The 24,831-nt window shown below is 40.0% G+C and overlaps 1 protein-coding gene across 6 annotated transcripts in view; it reads left to right on the top strand.

Annotated features, from left to right (window-relative positions):
• AKAP13 (A-kinase anchoring protein 13) overlaps positions 1-24,831 on the top strand; it is a 344,813-nt gene that overhangs the window by 90,914 nt on the left and 229,068 nt on the right. For all 6 annotated transcript variants that reach the window (XM_036844174.1, XM_036844173.1, XM_036844172.1 and 3 more), the window contains exon 2: positions 6,231-6,274. In XM_036844174.1, coding sequence (XP_036700069.1) covers positions 6,242-6,274 — 33 coding nt within the window. In that variant the 5' untranslated portion in view covers positions 6,231-6,241. The remainder of the gene's footprint in view (positions 1-6,230; positions 6,275-24,831) is intronic.

Below are 24,831 nucleotides of genomic sequence, written 5' to 3'. Positions count from 1 at the left end.
AGGCTCCGGTGGATGCTCATGTGCACTAAGATTTGAGAATCACTGCTTAGAGCAGACTGCTCAGTTATTAATCAGTGCATCTTTTTAAACAGAAGAACTTGGACATTTATGAGGCTTCTGTAAGATTTCCTCAGTCCCTAATTCAGGAAATGTGTTTCGTACATGTAGTATTCTGTATTTTTTGTATAACTTGACATCCTCCCCAGGAAGAGTCTGTCTGCTCTTTGTACTGTGCTTCTTTTTCTATTGTTCAGAATTCCTGGCTCCCACCCTCAACCAGTTCATAACATGTTTATAGCCACCAGCCCAGACTCCTTAGGAATGAAGGAAGGAGTCTTTGGATCTTGTTATTTTCCTTGAGGAAGACCTGAATGTTGACTATTTTGCAAGAATCCAGAGTATGCATTGTCATTTCCATGTTAACCCTCACCCCAAATGTTTGTGGGTTTCGAAGGATTTACTGTAGCCCAGTCTTAGCAGGGTCTCTGGCCAGGGAAATTCATTTGAAGCACATTTTGCCATGGAAGTACCCTGCAGGTAAAAATACTCTGTTTACACTTGGCTGTGTCCCAAACAGCTGTCCTCCTCCTAATGAGACTGGGGGCTGCACATCTTTTTTGTGGATTTAGAAGCTTTCCTGTTGTGGATGACAAAAATCATTCGCAAAAACCAGTTGAAGTGATAGGTTTGTCAGAGACGGACAGCTGGTCCTTAGGAAATGGGCTGAGATCTCCACGCTCACAGGTTCAAGAGAGTTTGCAGTCTGCAGTATAATTACGTGATACGGTGTTGAGGGGGCCCTGTGATTCTCTTCCCCCTCCCGCCACCTCCCCTTGGGCATTTCGTTAAGGGTGGAGCACCTGTTAAAGGCTTGTTTAGTGTACTATGTGGCTGTGGCTAAAGAATAGTGAGTTTGGTTTAAGTTTACAAACATATGGCTGCAGACATTCTTGTTTTAATTGCTTTGCTTTTATTAGCTCTAGGGACCTTTAGTAAAGATTGTAGATTTATTCAGTGTTTTCATTTAGGAAAAAAAAAAGGTCTTTTTACTCATTTCTAGGTCAGTTGCGATACACTGAATGACCGGGGACTTAAACCAGATGTGCTGTGTGTAATGTTTCCTTTCTGATTGCAAAAGTAATACCTGTTCATTGTTTAAATAGTTATAATTAAGAAATATAATTTAGGAATGAAAATTCCCTGTAATCCCCAGAAATACATACATTTAACATTTTGGTATTTGTTCCTGCAGATCCTTTTCTGTGGTTATTTTGTTATATTTTGTAATTCTACTTTACCCACCAACGTGTTTTAAGACAGAAATGCATCTCTTGCTACCTGAAGCCTTTCATTTAACCGTTTATACTTTTCAAAGTATTTTATGTGGTAGTCTCCACTGAGACCCAGAAACTCTGCCAGGAAGAAGGAACAGTGGCTTCTACTCTGTGCCTGGCAAGGGTGCTTAAGTGCTTTACTTGGCACTTTTTTTTTTTCAATTCAATATAAAAAGATTTATTAAGAAGTCGTTCTCCCACCCACATCCTCTTCTACCGTGTGACCCTCACCTTTCATATCCAGTTTTATTAGTTTCTAATGTATCCTTCCAGTGTTTCTTTATGCAGATACTAGCAAACATGGATATATATTCTTATTTCCCCCTTTCTTACACAAAAAGAGGATACTATGCGTACTGTTTGGCATCTCACTCTATTCACACAGTATATACACTGGAGACATATTCTACATTAGTACTTGGCACTTGCTTTTGATTCTTACACCAACTCCATAATATAGGCAGCAGTTATTATCCCCTTTCTACACGTAAGGAGACTGAGATTCAGACAAGTTAAGTGACTTGCTCATACAGTTCATTAGTAAAGAACTTGGATGCCTACCCATTTAATCTGATTTATCATCTAGAGAATATTGTGCCACACCCTATGCCTTTCCTGTATTGAGAAGTGTTTTTTTAGATGAAAATATTCTTTGAGACATATAAAACTGTTGAGTGAGGACATAGTGCTCCTTTGGATTATTAAGAGGTATTTTTTTAGTTTTTGACCAGGAGTTGGCATTCTGTGGCCTACTGGCTGAATCTAGCCTTCTTCCTCTTTTTGTAAATAAAGTTTTATTGGAACATGGCCCCACCCAAGTCATTTATATATTGCAGCAGAGACCATATGACCTGCAAAGTCTAAAATATTTACCATCTGGCTCTTTACAAAAATGTTTGCTGACACCTGTTGTGGACACCAAGTTTTATTTAGGTGTGTAAATTTTTTTTTTTTTTTGTAGCTTCTAAGGTTTTGCATTCGTTTGCTCAGGCACATTGGTTGGTGGAAGCGCTTTCTGTCCTTTACTTCCCCCAAACTAATCAAACGGGCGTATCACTTCTCGCTTGAGTTTCTCTGTGATCCTGTATAGTGACTGAGTTTCTACACAGTCATTTTCAGGTAGAGTGAATTGCAAAATATTCCAAAACTTTTGCTACTGTTAATGTTCATACAAAGCTGGTGTACATTCTGATGATGGTTTGTGCATTGCACCTTATGGTGATAGTTTATGTTAAAGTGCAAGAAGGGATCAGCACAAAGTCTAATCATAATCAGCAGTACCCTGAGACTTCTTGCATGGGGGTGTTGTGGGAGTGTGTAGATTTATATAATTGAGAGAGTTGCATTAAAATTGGTTGAGTCTTGTTTTGACATAAAGTGAACGTGTGACATTTATACAATAGCAAGCTATTAAATTTGGTTTTCCTTTGAGCATTTTGAAATAAAATGCAAAATGTGGGAAGAATAAAAATACTTAATTACCGTGCTTGTAATTATTTCACACCCCCTGAATTTATGACTCCTCGGAACTGTAGCAGGTTACTACTGAGTGGCAGAGTTGGTGAACATACTTAAAATCACATCATTTAAATCTTTGAGTTTTGATAGTTCCTTTTCTTCATGGTCTCTTTCAAATGGCATGCAACCTTTACTGTCCCACTGTGTCTGTCACATGTTGTGCTTGTGTTACATGGAAGCAGCCCAGTAAACTTGTGAACTTGTGCAAGGTCACTCACTAGTTAGTTATTGGGTATGGAAGAAATTCTAGGGTTTTCTCTCTTAAAATTCCTTGATGAAATGATTGGATGGACATAGTGCATTTCTTTAATTTTCCATTTGGGAAAGCTTGATAAAAAGTCTGTTGGCAAAGCAAAGAGTCCAGTGATCTCCAAATTGGTCTTGGTGTATACGCTGATTTTTAAGTGCATTTACTTTGACCCAAAAGACTGCCTTCCTATAATATGCTCCTTTTTTACAACACAGTTCTAAAGTAAGTAAAGTAAGTCTGTTTAAATGTGTGAAGTAAGTTGAGGGATTATACGTAGCAAGTTTTCGATGGTTTAGCATCAGAACTCTGAGTTCTCAGTTTTAGGACCGGTTTGAGGGTCTTTCATCTGTTATCTGTATTACTAGCTTTCTTAATCTCTTTCATTTTTTGGGTAAAAGTCACCTCACAGAGGCCTTCTCTCAGCACCATATTTAAAACTGTATCTTATTCATTTCCTGTTCCCTCTTCTCTGTTTTATTTTTCTCAATAGCACTCACTAATCACTATCTGAAAACTGTTTATTTTAATGCTTTATTTATCTGTGTTACTCCTAGGATAAGCTCTGTGAAGCTTCTGTACTCTCAGTGCCTTGAGTACGACGGTGCCTGGCACATTGGAGACGCCCAGTGACAGTTGAATTAACAAAGTCAAAGACAGTCTGTATTGCTTGTAGAATGAGGGCTAGACGTAGGGCAAGTCAATTTGTGGCATCAGACGGGGTTTGAATCTGGGTTCTCCCACCTCTTGATGTTGATATTAAATAATTTAATCATTGAAAGAACTTTGCCCTCCCAATGAAATGGGAGAAAATAATATCTTTTTATGGGGATTAAAAATTATATTAGATATAAAGCTCTATAAATGTTAGTCCTCGCTTTCCCCTGGTATGTCAGCATTGAAGAAGCCTAAAGGCAATCTGAATTTACCAATCCGATGCTTCTGGGGTCATTACCTCGATGACTTCTGACAGATTTATTCTTTCAACGGCTGTGTTGCCAACACAACAATGACCTGTCCATTTGACCAGTGTGAATGGACAGACACTTTGTCATCCCTCTTTAATCCTCATATCAGAATAACTTGTATGGGTTTGGCTTTGAAATAAGTTTTGGCAAGTTCATGATTGCAGACAGTTCAGATGGCATCAGCCCTTAGAGCCAAGTGAGTTTCACCAGATCTTTCGTCAAATGCAGTGGGAACATCAGATAAGTTGATGTTTGTGGTCCTTATACACATCATTCTAGGTTTTTTGGCAAATCAAGAAGCATCAGAGGGCTGTTAAGTCACTAGTTTGTCTCTGTGGATTTCTCTAAACCTTATGGATTACAAAGTGTTAATTCCTGTTTTGATTTCCACTGATATTTCTTCTGCTTGGGATGACAGGAACACTTCAGAAGTTATTAAGGCAAATTGGTTCATAAATTTATAGGTTCTTTTAGTCTTTTGTCCCAGGTAAGTCTGAATAGGACCTGGAAAGCTGATTAAAAGACCAGTGAGCACAGTGAGCTTAATTTTAAATTAAATGGATATTTAATGCGTTGAGAAAGTACTCAATCTTCAGTCTTTCTTTTTTTTATTTATGCTTGCTATTTGCATCTGATGGGCAGGAAATCTCTATTTTTCTACTAAAAGCGTTGGTTATTGCTACATTTCTCAAGCTTGGTTTTCAGTGTGGATTTTTGCAGGTGATTTTTAGCACCTGTGGGTGCAAAATCATTAAGTGAAGGCTGGCAGAAGGAAAGAGTGCCCTGAGCTGGGAAGTCTCTTACAATGTGTGTGTGTGGCAGGTAGACCAGAGGATGAACGGGGCAGGCAGGGAGGTGGTCAGTCACTGCGGGGGCTCCCTGGCTGTGAGCATGTCTTCCAGCAGAACACAGTGAAACCCATGGCCTGCTGGTTGGAGGTGATTGTGCTTAGGTGCCTGGTTATAGATATTTTTTTTCCACAGGTGTGTGTTACCTGTTTTTTTTGGGTGAGCCTTGATCCTCAGACACACACAGCCTGACCAAACTGGCAGATTTGTGAGAATTTTAATATTGAGAGGATTCTGGTCTTGGAGTTATGCACGGTTGCTAAGGCATTGCTTTTTATTCTAAAATCTGGTCTTGGATAACCTCCAGTTTATGCTGTTGGGATTTCAATTAATTGTTATGCTTTTGTGATCTGGTCTGGTATAATACCACATATGGGAATTTAATTTTTTTTTTGCATGTATGAATGACATTCCTGTACTGTTGTTTTTTATATTGCTGGATAATAATTTAATCCAGTCCCCTATCATGGGTAAGACACTTAAAGTTGATTATAATGAAATCACTTGGGTCTGCTTCTCTGACTCTTGTGAAGATGGGATCAGCTTATTCTCAAATTCGTTGTATTTGGCAAAAGACCTGCCCTTCTGAAGTACACAATACTGGACGATGATCATTTTGGCTTAGAGGAAATCCTGGTCAAATTACCAAGTTAAACTTTTAAGAACATGCTATTCTCAGTATTCACAAATGTATTATGTAATGCTGGAAGTCTCCTCTAAAGTTCTTCCTAAGATTTTTGTGAGAATTCATTTAGTGCAGGTAACCACAGGGAATCCAGCTATTAATTTTTGAGGAAAGTGACAACTTCTCGTTGTTGGAGGCCAGCAGTAGCCCCCCTTCTCTGAGAGGAGGGCTGAGAGGAAGAGGGCTCTCTAGTGGTCTGCCGATCCCTCCTACCCTAAGCGCCCCAGTGAGACTGGGGGGAATCCCTGGTTAGGTAGCATCATGTGAGTTTGGGGGATTATGTAAAAGTATAACTGCACACACGCTGTTCTTGCTTTGGTAACTGATTTTAATATCCTGTTGGTTTGTTGTTGAAACTTCTTCTATGACAGTGAAGCCTTTTGTCTTTATTTTTCAATCAGAAAATCTTTCTCCCCACTTGAAAAGATGGAATCTGGGCTACAAGGCATTCTGCAATCTTTGACCTTCTTGCCTCCCCAAACCTCTAAGGAAAGCTGGGCATCCAGTAATCTCAGACTTGTGATTGTGCTTTTGTAACCTTGCTTGACATCTAGGACTTTTGGAGGGTTTTAAATTTTTGACGATAACTTTTAATTTTATTCTCATTTATTTCTCCCTTTCCTGTTTCAGTGTCCTGGGTCATGAAACTTAATCCACAACAAGCTCCATTATATGTGAGTAAATCGCAAGATTTCATTTTATACTTATTTTTGCTGTTTAATTCTTATAATAAACTCAAAAAATGCTCTCATGTGATTATCAAAGGAATTTTTAACCATCTACACATGAATTTATTGGCATAATACACTTCAGAAATTGAATTTGATTTAGTAAATGTTAAGTGACTAATAATGCATGATACTGAGCGGAGAACAAATAATGCCCGTAAGACTTGTGAGGTAGACTGATCGGGGTGATAAGATGTGTGTATAAAACAATTGCATTGCCCTGCCAAACGATACTCTGGCTTATTTTTATGTACAGTGCATTTCTGTAAAAGTAGCATGTAGAGCTTCCTACTGCCATGGTCAGTTATACCCTGTGCCACAACTAGGTGGCACTCTTTCATTGGCAAAAGTGCTATTTACTTTAAGAATCTGGGTGAAAGCTGATATATCATCTCCCTAAAGTGAGGGAATTATAAGATGAAATGGATAAATGAATGAATCGAGGCTGGAAAAAGTAAATTCTAGGTGTGTGTGTGTTTTTTTTTTTTTAAAAACTGTTGTTAGAGTGAATTATCTGAAGCAGACTGGTGAAAAGTGCCTGTTTGGTGAGGAGCTGGCTTAGAGGTATGGATAGTTAGACTTGTGAGAGGCTGGAGGGTTTGGGGTTGGTATGGTCTGGAGACGTGAAAAAAACTTATTTGATGGGACAGGACTTCAGTCAGGTCTTGAAGATGAAGGATCATTTCGTTGGCTGAGAAATCCTCAGAATTTGTTCAAGGCACAGACCAGATGGTAGAGGGATGAGTGGCAGTGAGCATGTTGTTCAGTGAGCGGGGAAGGATGGTAGTGGAAAGTCTGGCCCTGCTGAATTTGTGTTGGTGGTGATGGGAGATAAGTCTGAAGAGGTGGGTGACACTTAGTTGTGAAAGCACACAAGAAGGTGTGCGGAGTTTATTTTGTGACCGCGGAGGAGCTTTTAATGGTGTTTAAACAGGCTGTTCATTTTATGTATTTATTTTTAACCATGCCGTGTTAATAAAAGTCATATACCTTTCTATCATAGAGCAGTCATGTGATCATGCTCCATAGTTTATCTCTATGTTAAATGTAACATACAAAGGAAAATATATGTGTTCTTAGAAGATATTTTATGTTCTTATTTTCTCTCCAGACTACTTGGAGACAATTTATTATGTTCACCAGTGGGTTTGCACATGAATTGAATACCTTGGACTTAAGAAAACAACTTTATATTTTGGTTTGTTTTTTAAAGTCCTTTTTTTTTTAATATTTATATTTATTTATTCATTTGGTTGCGCCGGGTCTTAGTTGCGGCAGGTGGGCTTCTTAGTTGTGGCATGAGAACTCTCACTTGTGGCATGCATGTGGGATCTAGTTCCCTGACCAGGGATCGAACCCAGGCATTGGGAGCGTGGAGTCTTAACCACTGCACCACCGGAGGAGTCTCGAACAACTTTATTGAGATAAAATTCACACACCATAAAATCCACTCATTTATGGTTTTTAGTATATTCACAGTTGTGTAATCTTAACTTCAGAACATTTTTATCACCCCAAAAGAAACTCCGCACCCTTTAGCAGCCACTCATCAATTCCCCCTCCTCCAGCCCGTGGCACCCACTATCTACTTTCTGTCTTTACGGTTTTACCTGTTCTGGAAATTGCATATAAAGGGAGTCATACAATACCTGGCCTTTTATGACTGGTTTCTTTCATTTAGCGTCATGTATATAAGGTATATGTTAGAGCAAGTATAAGTACTTTGTTCCTTTTTATTGACAACTAATATTCCATTATATGGACCTACTGCATTTTATTTACCCACTCCTCAGCTTGTGGGCATTTAGGCTGTTTCCACTTTTTGGCTATTATGAATAATGCTGCTGTGAACAGCAATTTTTTTGGTAGTCATCCAATTTTATTCTTTCCCGGTTGAATTTTCTTGGGCACCTTTGTTGAAAATCAATTGATTATAAATGTAAGGAATTACTTCTGGACACTCAATTCTGTTCCTTTCATTTAGGTCATCCTTCATTAGGTCAGTTTCTTTCAGCAGTGATTTATATCAGTAGTTTTCAGTGTACATGCCTTTTATTTTTGTGAATTTTATTCCTAAGTATTTTATCCTTTTTGATGCTATTGTGAACGATATTTTCTTAATTTCATTTTTAGGTTGCTCATTGCTAGTGTATAAATACAACTGATTTTTGTGCATTGATCTTTTAATCTGCAACCTTGCTGAACTTGTTTATTAGCTAGTACTTTTTTAGTGGATTCCTTAGGATTTTCTACATCCAAGATGATGAAAATAGTTTTTTTCCTTTCCAATCTTTTTATTTTATTTCTTTTTCTTGCCTAGTTGCCCTGAGTAGAACCTCCAATGCAGAGTTGAGTAAAAGTGGTGAGAGCAGACATCCTTGTCTTGTTTTTGGTATTAAAGGGAAAGCATCCAGTCTTTCACCATTAAGATTAGTATGGGGCTTCCCTGGTGGCACAGTGGTTGAGAGTCTGCCTGCCAATGCAGGGGGCACGGGTTCGAGCCCTGGCCTGGGAGGATCCCGCATGCCGCGGAGCAGCTGGGCCCGTGAGCCGCAATTGCTGAGCCTGCGCGTCTGGAGCCTGTGCTCCGCAACGGGAGAGGCCGCGATAGTGAGAGGCCCATGCACCGTGATGAAGAGTGGCCCCCACTTGCCGCAACTAGAGAGGGCCCTCGCACAGAGACGAAGACCCAACACAGCCATAAATAAATAAATAAATAAATAAATAAAATTAAAAAAATAAAAAAGATTAGTATGATGTTGCTAGCTGTGGGTTTTCATAGATGCCTTTATCAGGTTGAGGAAGTTCCCTTCTGTTCCTAATTTGAGTATTTTTATCATGAAAAAGTGTTGGATTTTGTTGAACGTTTTCTCTGTCTATTGAGATGATTGTGTGGGTTTTTTCTTTCATTCCATTATTGAATTACATTGATTGATTTTTGAATGTTAAACCAGCCTTGCATTCCTGGGATTAATCTCATTTGGTCATGGTGTATAGTCCTTTTTGTGTGTTGCTAGATTTGGTTTGCTAGTATTTTGTTGAGGATTTTTGTGTCTATGTATAAAATATGTATTCTGTAGTTTTCTTCTGATGTCTCTGTCTGCTTTTGGCCATTGAAAGTGTTTGATCAGGGGGCTGATATAACTACGTAGTTGTGGTAGGCAGAATAATGGTTCCTCAAGTGAGTCTATGTCTTAATCCCCAGAACCTGTGAATGTTTATCTCACATGGCAGAAGGGACTTCACAGATTTCATTAAGCTGAGGATCTTGAAAACTGGAGATTATCCTTTAATTATATGGGTAGCCCAGTGTAATCATAAAGATTCCTGTAAGTGAGAGAGGGAGTCAGAGAGATTTGTAGATGCCACACTGCTGGCTTTGAAAAAGGAGGAAGGGTCCATGAGCCAAGGAATGCCACCTCTAGAAGCTGGGAAAAGCAAGGGAACAGTTTTTCCTCAGAGCCTCTAGAAGGAACACAGACATCTTTATTTTAGCCCCGTGAAAGTCATTCAGACCTCTGACCTTCAGAACTGTAAGGTAATAAAATTTGTGTTCTTTTAAGCCTCTGAGTTTGTGGTAATTTGTTGTAACAACAATAGGAAGCTAATACAGTAGTAGTTTGGGAAAATTAATTGGTGGTAGTGTGCTGGGTAATTTAGAAGGAGAGAGTAGAGGCAGAGAGATAAGTTAGAAGTTTTCTGAGCTTGCCATCATGGAATTTGAGAACTTTAGAGTTAATAGAGACTTCAGATGATATCTGCTTCAACCTCTCTGTTTTAGAGATGAGGAAATGAGTTCTGAAGACACTGTGATAAGGTCACACAGCTCATCGATGATGGTAAATTGTGATTTAAATCTGTATTTTCTGGGCTTAGTCATAGAAACCACTGTAAAGCTTATGAAGCTTAAGAAAGCTTCGTTCTGTTAGGGAAGCAAGGTTCTTAGACATCAGTTCTGGGGAATATACTTAATAAAGTAGTGCTTTATATATGATTTATGTGTTTAATGAAGTTGGGCAGGCTGTACTGGGGAAGACTCTTTTAAATTTCAGATTTCAAGTATGTCGATCAGCAGTAATACTTATTGAGGCAATCGGTTATCCCTTTTTAAAGAGGGACAGTGTACTCCATTTTCAGTGAACTAAGCCAAGTCTCAGGGATTTACACTGTTTGGGTGAAGAAAAGTGTAGCAGTTTCTCCCTTATTCACGGTTTCGCTTTCTGTGGTTTCAGTTACCTGCAGTCACCATGGACTGATAATATTACATGGAAAATTGCAGAAATAAACAATTCATAAATTTTATTTTATTTATTTATTTTTGGCCATGCTATGCAGCATGCAGGATCTTAGTTCCCTGACCAGGGACGAGCCCGTGCCCCCTGCAGTGGAAGCGTGGAGTCTTAAACCACTGGACCGCCAGGGAAGTCCCACAATGCATAAATTTTAAATTGTGCACTGTTCCGAGTAGCATGGTGGAATCTCACACCATCCTGCTCCGTCCTGTAGGGGACATATTTAAATCATCCCTTTGTCCAGTGTGTCCTGCCTGCTAGACACTTAGTATCCGTCTGGGTTATCAGATCAACTGTCACAGTATCTCAGTGCTGTGTTCAAGTGACCCTTATTTTACTTAATAATGGCCCCAAAGCGCAAGAATAGTGATGCTGGCAATTCAGATATGCCAAAGAGAAGCCATGAAGTGCTTCCTTAAGTGAAAAGGTGAAGGTTCTTGACTTAATAATGAAAGAAAAAAATTCGTTTGCTGAGGTTGCTAAGATCTATGGTAAGAATGAGTCTTCTATCCATGAAATTGTGAGGAAGGAAAAACAGATTCATGCTGGTTTTGCTTTCGCACTTCAAACTGCAAAAGTTACAGGCAGTTTCCCTGGTGATGCAGTGGTTAAGAATCCGCCTGCCAATGCAGGGGACACGGATTCGAGCCCTGGTCCGGGAAGATCCCACATGCCACGGAGCAACTAAGCCCGTGCGCCACAACTACTGAGCCTGTGCTCTAGAGCCCATGAGCCACAACTACTGAGCCCGTGTGCCACAACTACTGAAGCCCGCGTGCCTAGAGCCCGTGCTCTGCAACAAGAGAAGCCACTGCAATGAGAAGTTCTTTTGTTAAGATGGAAAAGGCATTAAATTTGTACGATAAGATATTCTGAGAGAGAGGGCAGGAGAGACCACATTCACATCACTTTACAGTGTATAATTGTTATTGTTCTATTTTGTTATTAGTTATTGTTGTTCATCTCTTTACTGTGCCTAATTTACAAATTAAACTTTATCACAGGTGTGTGTATATAGGAAAAAATATATATGGGGTTAGTACTGTCCACGGTTTCAGGCGTCCACTGGGGGTGAATGTACCCCCTGAGGACGGGGGGACTACTGTAACTGTACAGGACAGTCCATTGGTAAGGGGGTCAATTCTCTGCACCTAGAGAAAGAGGTACTAAGCAAAAGAATAGAGCGTGTTGAAGTTTTTCTTTTAGTTTATATTTGAGATATGCTAGGGGTACATGTCATCAACAGAAGAGAGAAAACTGCTAGTTAATAAGGAAAAACACTGGGTCCTGAGAAGAACTTTTACCTGAAAGTTAAGAAAAATAGGCTGGATTCCAAATATTCCAAATAATCATCTTAACCAGTCTTTGAATAAAAATGTGTCCACAATAAGCTGCAATAGTTAAAATGTAAGAAATGTCCCATACTGTACAGGTGGCAGTACTGTTGAGTGTTTAAATGAAGCTATTGTAACGAGTTATTTTTGTGAACTGTTCACAGTGGAGCACGCGGAACCTGGAACTTCGGCTGCCAGCAGTGTGACCTGGCTGTGCCTTGGTCTCCTCGCCTGTCAGCTCTGCGATTCCACAAGTACAGCCTTTGTGTTAGGCAGGCTAGTCACATTACCAGGTCAGGTGTTTCCCTCAGCCTCTACAAAAATGTTGATTACTGCCAGGTGCATGTGTGAGAATCGCAGTTGCAGGACCTTTGGGTGGCAGTGGTAAAAACATTGACAGCTTTCGTAGTGTCCCTCTGGGTGGGGAGGGCCTAGGTTGTCTAGTGGCAGTAAAAATGGAGAGGCGGTGGCAGATGCAAGAAATATTTAAGAGAAGCAGTAGGACTACACACTTTATTAGATGTGGGGGCTGAAAAAGAATGAATGATAGTTGATTGAGACCTTGAGTGGGAATGACAGCTGATGCCATTGCCAGATGTGGAAAAGAAGGAAGGTGACGATGACTTTGTTCTTTAGACATGTTGAAGGGCATATTGATGTCCTGATTACAGCGGGAGATGTGGGCTTGGAGCTGTGGAGTAAGAAAGTTGCTTTTGAACTAGAGAGAGTTTGAGTCATCTTTAGGAAATTGGTACTTTTGACTCTGAGAATAGATGAGTTCTTTGAGCGGATAAGAGTGGATGGAATTAGGATAATGGACTATGGCAGAGAAGGCAAAGCTGAATCAAGAGAGGAGGAAGGAGTTTGAGAAATCTGGGTTGCATGTGAGTCTTTTGACTTTTTATTCCTGGAGTTCTTAAATTTCAATCACACATTAGTACTGGAAGTGAATTTTGAGCTGGAGCTGGGGAATTCTTTCATTCAGGTGCCTGCTTTGTGCAAACCCCTTTTTGGATGCTGGAAACTTAGCCATGAACAGAATGCAAGGGTCCCTGCTCTTATGGTACTTGTATTATAGTGAGGAGAAGACAGATAATCATAAACGAGAAGACATCAGGAAGAACAGTTTAATGAAAGTAAATAAAACAATAGGATGTGATGCGATTGTGCCTGAGTAGAGGCTGTTTTAGGCTGGGTGGTCGGGGAAGGCCTCCGAGGGGCAGGCCAGTTAAGCTGAGACCTGAATGACCAGAAGGAGCCAGCCACATGCAGATCCTGGCACAGTGTTCTAAGAACCAAGGGAACAAGTGCAGAGCTCTAAAGTGAGGGCTAGGCTTGATACGTGTGGGGAACAGAGAAAACGGCCGCTGGGATTCAGAGTGCAGAGGGGGCGGGGTGCGTCCTCTCCTGGATGAGGTTGGAGATTCAGGGAGGAGACAGGGAAAAGCCTGATCTTGAAGCACTTTGCAGACCATTGGGTGACCTCCCTAGGGCCTGCCTTTCGTCACTTCTGAAGCCCAGCACGGCACCCACCTCTGAGTGTACTCTGAACTTCAGAGCCTTGGGTGGCTGGCTCAGGGTCAGGTCAGGCCTCTTAGGGATATTGGATTAATCCTAATGTGGAGCTGTGGGCCCTGGGCAGACTGGATTCTCAGGCAGTTTAAGTGTAGTATTTTGGACTATCTATCCATCTGAGGAAAAATAGTTTTAGTACTCTGTAGTCATCTTTAAGATCCGTGTTTTAGACGTAAATTGGATTTTCTTGAATGGAGGAACGTTTTAAAGCAGATTTGGCTCTCATTTATTAAAGGACAGTGTAATTAAAACTTTCTGCTTAGTTTTTATATTCTTTCATGGTTGAATTGCTTCTGGGGAGAAAAAAATGTATTTTCAAAACTTGCTCAGTCCATTTGTGAACCTGAATGAACGGTGTATGATAGGATTTCATAGTAGTCCTTTCATTTTCTGGTTTTCCGTGAATGCTTCACCTACTGGTGTCACACTCATTTGCATCACCTGTAACCTTTCTGGATGACAACTCCTTAAAAACAAGAGTTCATGTTCATATACTACCTCCTGGTTTAAAACGTACATTTGCATACATTATATCATTTGGTTCTCACAGCAACCTTGTGAGGGTGGAGGAAGCTTCATTCTTACCCTCATAATACTTGAGGAAACAAGAGCTCAAGATGGTTCATTTAGTATATGCAAAAGTTAGGGCTTTACCCAGAAATGGTGACTCTCAAACCCGTTGTCTTTCTTTTGTATACCAAGCTGACATGCACAGTTGCTGTCCGTAATTGTTACATAAAACACGCAAATCTCATCCCACTTAATGTGATAGAGACTTGCACATATAAAGTCCTTTTTAAAATAAGTAACCCAATTTTTTAAATGTTTTATTTGAAATAAGTTCACATTTATAGAAAAGTTAGAAGAATGCAACTTCACCTTTACTTATCTTTTATTAACATTTAGGTGTGACCTAAATGTGATTTGCTTATCATTTTCTGTATTACATATATGTTTTGAACTGTTTGAAAGTTGCTTTTCCCAGGCATCATACCCTATTCTCCTTAAATATTTCAGGATAGATTTCTTAAGAACTGGGACATTCTCTTTCAGAAACACAGTACAATTAACAAAAACAGGAATTGTAACATTGATGTAATACTCTTAGGTAATGTAAGTCCATATCCAAATTTCTCGGATCATCCCAGTAATGCCCTTTATAGCATCCTCCTCCCCTCTTCTCCCCAGTTCAGGATTTAATCCAGGATTACACACTGTATATATTTACAGTCTCTTTAATCTCTTAATCAGGAACAGTTCCTTTGCTTCTCTTTGTCTTTCATGATACCGACATTTTGGAAGAGTATAGGCCAGTTAGCCAGTTATTTTGTAGCACTTTGCTTCTTTTTGACAGAACAACTGCCTTTTAAAAGTTGCTCATTAAAAAATATAAAGATGCTCGTTTGTTTCCCAAATTTCATTATTGATTAAGTTTACCTTGTGTGAGTCCTGAATAGTCAGTGATGTCATCTTTGTGATTAAAAGCATTGCTAACAAGGAAATAAATGTGATAACGATGTCTTTATTGTGCATATGTAACTTCCTTACAATTGTAAGGAGATATGTACAGCAACCCTGCAAAGTGTAGCCTAGAGTATCTGATTTTATTCCAGAGATGTATTCTGTGAAATAACTAGCCTACCTAGTCATTTAGCGAATTGGAAAGGCATGCTAGACATCGTGCCTATATCTCTTGAGTCCTGAACTATTATCTCTAGCCATTATGGGACTTATGGTCTGAGCCACTTGTTTACAGTAAACAACATGCAGCAAACCACGTGGCTGCTAATAATTTTTATGAACATAGTACATGTACCCTCTGGCTCTAGAGCCATTCTCACTATCAAGATAAAAGCATAGACTTTTCCAGGGAACTCTACTTCACTTCGCTGTACAGTAGAAACTAACACAACATTGTAAAACAACCATGCCCCAATGAAAAAAAAAAGCATAGACTTTTCCCAGAAAGGATAGGGGCTGGGGAATGCTATCAGGTGATAAAAGAAAAAGCCAGGCACAGGAAGCAAAGGTTGGTATTTATAAAACAAAATAGGCCCTACCACCACCCCCACGCACTAAGCACTAGGAGACCTAGCAACCTAGCAACTGGACACTAGCAACAGTAAATAAATCCTCCCCCAGACTAACAGCTGAAGGGGATGAAAGATTTTTAAACTTCTGAAGGAGGAGGATGAAAGGGTCTTTGGGTGCCTCTTATCTCAGGCCTCAGGCTAATTCTAGAAGAAATGTGGCCAGGCCAAACCTGAAGGTTTATAAGGCACAAGGAGACAATAGGGGTCAAGAATAAGGAGATCCGGATTATTCCAGAGAAAGTCACTTCCTTTCTCCTCTCATCACTTTACTTTTCTGGAGAAAAAGTTGTGATGATGCACCCAAGTGATTGTCCCACAGTCAGCGCTCCGTGTGGGGATGAACTTTGTAGGAGAGGTCAGGACTGGAGAACAATTTGATGAGTCATAGGGATCATTGTATTTTCGGGGTGGTTGAGCTCACTCTGCGGGAAGAGTGAAGAAACTGAGCTACAGAGAGATTGAGGGATTTGCCTTAAGTTTCATAGGGGTTGTGATAGATCTGGTCAGGTAGCAGGATCTGCAAATAATTAGCCCAGCCAGTGTGCAGGAGGCAGTGGTTTGAATTTAAGATTCAGAGTACATACACAGAGAAGTTGTGGTGTAAGTCTGGTGGTAAGTGGGCTAAGTAAGAGGAAAAAAGGTAGCTGTGGGAACGCTGAAGAAGAGAGGAATATTTGAAAAGATAGCATTGAACTCTTTTTCAAAGTAGAACAGGTAAGGATTAGAATGTCTTTTGGGCTGTAGACACATTGGAGAGTAGTTTACAGTTACTAATTGAAATCCCTCTTCAGTAGAAAAAGAGTAAAAATAAAATATGGGTTGTAACTTTGGATGTAGGCAAGTCCAGTAATAGCCATCCTGGTGAATTACTTGGTCAGGTACTTATCTTCAGGAGGGTGGGTGGCTTTTTAGCCCTGGACCAGTGAAAGGAAGGGAAGATCAAGGCCCTTGAACAGTAAGTGAGGCATTTCTCTTGTAAAGTGCAGCTCCTGCAGGTCTTTGATGCTTTTCTGTATTAGAATAATGTCCTTACTCGTTGCCAAAGTGTTCCAGTGGGCATTGGGCACTTTATGGTTAATGACACTCCAGAATGGATGGTTGTGACTCTTAACACTGACTCAGAAGGTTTATATTGGATGCTGATGATTCACTAACTAAAATGACCATAAGGACACATTTAAAGAGGAAAAACTTGGGGTTCATTTCTCAGATCCTTCAATTATAAACTTGGTTTTTTTTTTGGTGTCCCCAAGATTTGTGGTCTATTGAACACATCTCTAGGTCTCCTTCAGGAAAACCAAAAGGCATTTTTTTTTTACCTTACAAACTAAATACTTTTTTAGAAGCAGAGAGATAATGTGAGGTATAAATTCTGTCCTAAGCATGCTGCAGGGTTATGTATGGGATACTTATTACCTGCCATATGATTGGGATGAAACCCACATTTATTAGATTTTCAAGGGGAAGAGCCATTCTAATTACAAAACAAATGTCCAGAACCCCAACAGATCTGGTTTATTCTGTCCTTTCGCATTTCTCTTTTTCCTGAGCACTGAGTGTTTGCCTATAACTGCTTCTGGGAGGAGGCAGGAACATCCTGACAGTAGAGGAACATCATAGGAAGGTAGATCTTTGGCACTGGATTCCTTTCTTCATTTAAAATGAACAAAGCAATACAATATCCAGTGATTACAACTATTTCTATTAGAATAGGGTCCGTCTCTTAAGGTGATGTTGCTCTCTGTTTTCTCAAGGAAGGGAAAGGTGGCTTAGGGTGCTGCTATTGGTTGAGAACTTCTTCTTGGCAGGGTACCCTGGTGGGCACTTATACACATTCCCTCATTAATCTTCACAAGAGACAAAAGATTTGGTCCGTATTTCCACTTTAGAGCCAGTGAAGTGAGGGTTCCAAGGGGTAACTGACTTGTCTGAGGTTGCAGCTGTGGTGGACCTAGGGTTCAAATCCTGTGAATGATTCCCAAACCCGTTTAAATAAGGGAAATCAGAAGAGCCTTTCCATTTGACTCACATTTAGATCTTGAGAAAAACTTAGAGTGATTTCCTGCCATCACATTGGATTCTTGTTGACTCTGAACTTCTGTGTCCAGCCTCAGTGAAGAGGACTTTGTGCAGTGGATTAATATGCTGTGTGTGTGCTAATCAGAAGTGGCCTCAGAGCCCAAACAGTACCAGAAGATGACAGTGCAAGTGGAGATGTGCTCAGAAAGAAGCAGGTTTAAAATGAGCAATTAAAACAGTTTATTCTTGCATAAGTATAGTTGGCATAAATAAAGCTGTGAAAGGCTGCAGAATTTAAATTACCCCAGCTTTAATCTTCTCAGTTGCCTCTTTTCAGGGAAGAGGACCTATTTGGTAATAGCAACATTTTATCTCTTCCTGGGAAATGTGTTTCCATAGCAGGAGTTGTACCAATCTGGCTATGCCTCTTGCTTGCCTCTTACTGTGTCACATTTTTCTCTTACAAAGAGAGCTTTATCAGCCTTCTGATCTCTTAAATGAATTACCTACCTTAGCCTTAACAATACATGTCTGATGGGTCAGCTCCAACATTTTGTAGCCTGGAGGCTCTTTCCAGCCAGATCTGAGGACTGTGTTTAAATAATGACAACTTTGTCACTAGTGCCAGAAGAAATAAGGAAGTCAAGTGTTCCTCAATTTAGCTTTTGATGGTTTTACAGAGCAAGAGCTTCAGTTTCCTTCTGTTGGGACTTTTTAATCCATCTCCAGAAACGTGCTTTGAAGTTAACAGATTTTGCATTTGCAGGTAGCATTTTCTTATTTTTCCTTGGCATTTTCAGAGCAGATGAAGATACATAGAGGTCACAGCCTTTTCAGGGTCTGTCTACATGATGCCTTTATGATAACTTGGTGTTTCCCAAGCATCTGGATATGGGGCAGTGGGGCTGGAGTTAAATTTTCCATTTGGTTCTAGTGAAGAGAAGTTTTGCTGTCCAAAGAAGACCAAAATGTAGTGCTCTGTACCCTTAGCTCATTCACCAAGTATTTGTGAAGCACCTTGTTAGTGAATGGAGGACCTGGTCTTAGAGGAATAGATTCTTTCACCGGGGCTCAGATGGTTGAAGAGTTTAATGACAGCACAAGCAGTACTTGTTCAGGTGCTTGGATGAGTTATACAGATGGTTACACAGTGACGGTTCATAGCAGGGAGAGGAATGAGATGTTGGCAGAAATGATAGGGAAGCCTTCAGGAAAGATGGGGGCTCTGTTAGCCTGGACAGATTTGGCTGTGGAGAAAGGGAAGAGCAGAGCGAGAGAAGGGAACACAGTCTGTGAAGTAAGGTATGGACATGGTGTTAGCAGTGGTGGTGAGGGATCTGGCTTGACTGGAGAGGACAGTTCACATGGGAGAATACGTGGAGATGAGATTGTATAGATCTACTCTGTTCAGTATAGTAGTCGCTAGCCCCATGTAGCCATTTAAATTAATTTAAACGAAATAAAATTAAAAATTCAGTTCTTCCATTGCAGAGTGCTCAGTTGCCACATGTGGCTGGTGGCTACCATTTTGGACAGTGCGGATATAGAATATTTCCATCATTGCAGAAAATTTTGTTGGCCAGCACTGACGGAATATAGCATTTTACAAGCAGGATAGAGAGCAACTGGAGGTCTTCTGATTAGGCAGATAGTAACATGATGAAAGTACTACCCAAAGAACATTGATGGAGAGGTGTGGGGAGCAGAGGAAGAGCAGTGAGGGGCTATCGAGTGAGTGGGCCTATTCACCATTACAGCACGCTGAATGGATGTGAGGATGGATAAGCTGTTCGAAGAACAAATGGATTTTGTTTGGTAGAATGACTGAAAGCATCAAAGAGCCACAGATATGAACACCCAGGATTTTACCGTGAGAGGCAGAGGGAGAATGGTGTAGCCCCAGTGGGTGAGGGAGGAGCTGCCTTGGCAGTCTGAGGGAGAACAACTGTGTCTTTACAACAGCCTATGGCGGAGGGAGTGGGGTGGGGGTGGGGGTGATGGTGGTGTTGGTAGTGAGGATTAAATGGTGTAAGCATATTTCACAAATGATGGATAGAAACTTTAAATATATAGGTAGTTTTTAAAAGAGACCCATCTCCTTTATTTTGCCAGTGCAAAAGTGTATAAACATATTGTGTGGCTTCCTCTTGCATCTCTGCACATGCACTTGTGTTGACAGCTCTTTCCCTTGTTTGCTTAGAAAGAGGAGGGGAACAACATTTACTGAGTACCTTCCACGTAGGGTGACTTATGTATATTTTCTCCTCAACCTTGTGAGGCCCATATTATAGATGAAGGACAATAGCTAGTAAGAGGTGAAACAGAGGTTTGAACTCAGAACTCTTGCCCTTTCTGTCTAGTCTCTCTAAGTAAGGATGGTTTCACTACCAGTCCCTCAAATTGCTACCACCCTCTCTTAACCTGGGAACTCGAAGCCTGATGCTTATATCACATTCTACATTTAGAGGTTGGCTTTAGCACTGAATTCCACTTGCCATGCTTTTTCAACTGTAAGATAGAGATCCTATAAACATTGTTTGCTCACTCACAGCAATCATTGGTGTGAGGAGTTACCCGGACTGACTTTCAACTGAATTGTTCTAGAGCACTGGTTTTCAAAGTGTGGTGCCTAACCACCAGTGTGAACATCATTAGAAACTTGTTAAAAATGCAGATTTTCACGCCCAACCCAGATCTGCTGAATCAGAATGCTTGGGGTGGAGCCCTACAAACTATTTTTAAATAAACGCTCCAGATGATTCTGATGCACCCCAGTGTTTAAGCATGAACCAAGTGAACAAAAAGGATAGTTTTAAAAGCCCCTTTCGTATGAATTAAATTGGAGCATCTTGGGTAGATTTAGATCTTCCAACATGGCTGACTGTTAAGTTAACCCATCAGCAGTGGTTGACTGGAGATATGTGGGAAATGATATGCATTAAGTAGGATATTGTTTCAAATGGATGGATCTATGGTGGATTCCTGAGTAAATTATTACTAGATGATTGATTCAAAATAACGTCAAGGTGTGCAATATTGAACACAGGGCTGCTTATTTCTTAGCAGGAGGTGGTAGTGATTTTCAATTAAGGGAGTTAATACTTTGCATTATTTTTCACAGTATTTTTATGTCATTTAAGATTTCTCATGATTTCTTCTTTGTGTGGTTGTGAATAATTAAAGCCAGATCTGCTTTATAGTTAGTTAGCAGAGCAGTTCATGATGCAAATGGAACTCATAAGAGCACCTGGGTTTTGGAACGGTGTTGTAAACAGGCTTCTGTAATTGATTTCTGGACGGCATCAATGAATTTTAAAAACTTTGAAGTCAGCACTTGGGAGTTTAGCTATGGACCCTATGCTGAGTCAGTGGTACTGCAGGGAAACCAGTTACAGCTCTGTGTGTGCTAGCCTTCAGCCAGGTAAAACAGTTTTTGCACCTCTCCCTCTCTCTGAAATACAGTAAACCCTCTCCACCACCCCCACCACACAACAAAGAAAACTGCTCATCTTTCAGTATGCAGTTCTGTCATTTGTCTCTATGGAGCCCTTCCTGAACCTTCAGCCTCCTGTGGAATCTATCACTCCTCTCTCCAGGTCCCAGCTACTCTGTACAGGCTTTACTATAACACCTCAAGCACTTTAAATGATTGCACTTTTGCTTATATGCCTTTTTTCATTTACTGTGTCCATCTTGAGTACAGAGACTTTATACTTGAGTTGTTGTTTTTATTAAACAAGCTCTCACTTTTAACTTCAGCTTCTGTCACAGTACCTTGCACATAATAGGTTCTCAGTGTTTTTGATTAAATATAATAGACTTACAGCTGTTTGGGAAAGAGCTTTGCTGCATGCATGGATGGTTATAAATGTCTGATTAGTCAAAGATGAGATTTTTTTTGGCGGGGGGTGGGGGGGTAAAACTTATGACCCTGAAGGGTAGGCCACTCAAGAGATCAAACAACATAGGGGACTTTGTGACCTGGAACCAGTGACAAAGGGTCACTTTGACCCCTGAGATGGGGCCTCTAGGAAAACTTGGGAATGATACTTGATGAAAAACTGAATTTCAACCCAAATAGTTGAATACTTCTGTGTTGTGTATGGGCTGTTTACTTGGAACTCTCTGTGTTTGCTTCTTTCTGTACTGATCTCATTTTATTGGTTTGACAAACCTGTGAATTAGGAGGAATTGTTTTCTTACTTTACAGATAGGGAAACTGAGTAAGATTTATATTTTGAAGTTTTAGTACAGCTATTAAGTATAAAATAAGCTACAAGGATATATTGTACAACACAGGGAATATAGCCAACATTTTATTATAACTGCAAATGGAGTATAACCTTTAAAAATTGTAAATCACTATATTGTACACATGTCACTTGTATAATATTGTACATCAACTATACTTCAGTAAAAAAAATAAAATAAAGTTTTAGTAAGTAAATTATAAGACTAAAGATCTTTATTGCCCTCTTTGGAATTTGCTATGCCATCTGAGATGAAACTGTTAGGTAGATTCACAGAGCCCCCCCAGTGAATCTGTAATTCAAAAATCTGAAAATAGCTCCATACAGATAGAACATTAGGAATATATTTATATCAGCAGGGGTGTAGAAATCAGATTCTTCTGAGAGGTACACTAATTTATTGATTGATTAGTGAACTGGTGATGTGCATCTTTAGTACTTTTTCTCATTGCTACTCATTTCTCCTCCAGAGATTCTGATTGTTTCCTTTTATGTGGGTCCTTATCTTTAAGTATAGAGAGCATCATCTGTACTCTCAGAGATTTGTTTGCTTGTTTATCCTTTTTTAAACCAAAAGAGAGCTATTGGCCCTTGTGCATCCTTGGAGCCCTTCACAAAGCTCTGTGTTTGGATTAACTGCCGACCCCGTGTGATATACAGAGCATCTGGCAGCTAGGATGGAATTTTCAGCTGTCTCTCTTTGTTATGTCCACAGAAGGAAATGCGAGTTTTATCTTACTACTCAGGCAGTGGTACATTCCTTTTTTGGTCCATGGGATCCACCAATCTGATTGTGGACTTATTTTCTGCCATTCCTGTCATCTTCTTGAACTAGTTAAAAGGCCAGGGGTGATCTTAACTTACCCTCATGACTATGAATTCCTCTTGGTCACTTCCTGCATTCTTAAATTCTACTTTGATTAAAGCTTATTAGGTTTTGCCAACATTGTCTGGTTCATCCTATCTTGTGTGGTTAAGGGATCCCAGGCAGCATGATATTAAGGAGCTGCTACTGTGGGTGTTTCTCACAGCCAGTGTCTCTTCTCCACAAATCCTCATTTTCCAGACCTCCATACAATTGGTTCTTTGATCCTTGCCACATGTATGGGTATGATTATAGGTTGTCCATGTCTTACTAGGTCTCAGAATTAGAAGTGGGTCTTCTTTATTATGAGACAAAAGTGGGCATTTTAAGAAGTGATGTGTTGAGATTCCAACTCCAGTCTTCCTGTTGATTATGGGGTTGTGGTCTTGATTTTTCATTTGCTGTAATTTATGTATATGCAGTAGAAGGCAGCAGAAATGCATGTTGTATTGAAATGGTAATCCTAAGAGCCTCCATTTTTAAAATATTAATTTTTAATTGAAGTATAGTTGATTTACAGTGTTTCAGGTGTACATCAAAATGATTTAGTTATACGTATACATACATACGTACATATACACATACATATATATACACACATGTACATACTATATATATTCTTTTTCGGATTCTTTTCCATTATAGGTTATTACAAGGTATTGAACATAGTTCCCTGGGCTATGCAGTAGGTCCTTGTTGTTTATCTATTTTATGTATAGTAGTGTGTGTCTGTTAATCCCAAATTCCTGTTTTATCCCGCCCCTACCTCCCACCCCCTTCCCCTTTGGTAACCACAAGTTTGTTTTCCATGTCTGTGGAGCCTCCATTTATTGAATACCTTCCGGTACTTGCCCACTATGCTATATGTCCTTTCATTTTCTCATTTAATCACGCTAACAACCTCATGAGATAACTATTGTCTTCTGTATGTTAAAAGGTGAGGAAATAGGGCGAGAGAGCTTCAGCCAGTTGCCGAGGTCGTGCATCTAGTAAGGGATAGCGTTGGAGTGCACACTAACCTTTCTTACTTCAGGAGCCGGGCTCCCGATGTCAGTGTACTGCTACTGTGTGTCGGCTCTTACCCTGCGTGGTGTGGGAAGAGGTGGGCTGTTGCTGAGGATTTGTAAAGTAAAGGTATTGATGGGATTATTGAAGGCAGAAGGAGCCAGTGAAAAGTGGAATTGTTTGGAAAGAAGGGAAACCATTTGGGGACGGACACTAGACCTTCTGTGATAACCATTGCAGTGGGGTACAGTGCAGTGCGGGCTACTGGTTCTCAAACTTGAACCTGCATGGGAATCACCTGGAGGACTTGTTAACACACAGATTGCTGGGCCACAGCTCCAGAGCTTCTGATTTACTCCGCTTGGGGCAGAGCTGAGAATTTGCATTTCTAATAAGCTTCCGGGTGATACTTTTGGTTCTGGGACAACACTTGGAGAACCTGTGTAGAGAAAAGTGACTCCTTTGTAGGTGTCAAGTAGATATGGTTTTAAATTCCTGCTGTAGTACTAACCAGCTGTAGGAGCCTTAGAGTCTTCATTTGTAAAATTCAGCAGGGCAATACCTGTATTACAGGGTTTTTGTGAGGGTTAAATGTGATTTTTAAAATGACAACAATATCTAGCACTTACTGAATACTTACTAAGTACGAGGTTCTTTGAGAAATGCTTCACATACATCGTTTACTCTTCAACCGTTAAATACTGTTGTCCCCGCATATAGAGATCCTAGCACATGGGAGTTGCTCAGTTACCACTCCTGCCCTTCTCTGTCCGCATTTAAGAAGGCCAGGAAATGTGTAATGCACCTTAGTTAGATTTTCATAAAGCTAATTTATTTCCTTCTAAAATTTTGACACTTTAAAAGGAAAACTTAAAAAAACAAACAAACAAACAAATTCTGGATATTTATGTGCAATGGTTTTACCAGTAAGGCTGGATAAGAAAAATGTTGCTATCATCTGAAATGGCAGAATATTTCTTCTTACTACTTTATGGTTTTCAAGTATTATGGATCGTTTAATGCCCATATAACTGTTTGTTATCAGTTAGAAAGCTTAACCAGCTTTAAGA

Source organism: Balaenoptera musculus, chromosome 2 (genome assembly GCF_009873245.2).
Source record: "Balaenoptera musculus isolate JJ_BM4_2016_0621 chromosome 2, mBalMus1.pri.v3, whole genome shotgun sequence".
Taxonomy (NCBI): domain Eukaryota; kingdom Metazoa; phylum Chordata; class Mammalia; order Artiodactyla; family Balaenopteridae; genus Balaenoptera; species Balaenoptera musculus.
This window is presented reverse-complemented; position numbering and strand designations above follow the sequence as displayed.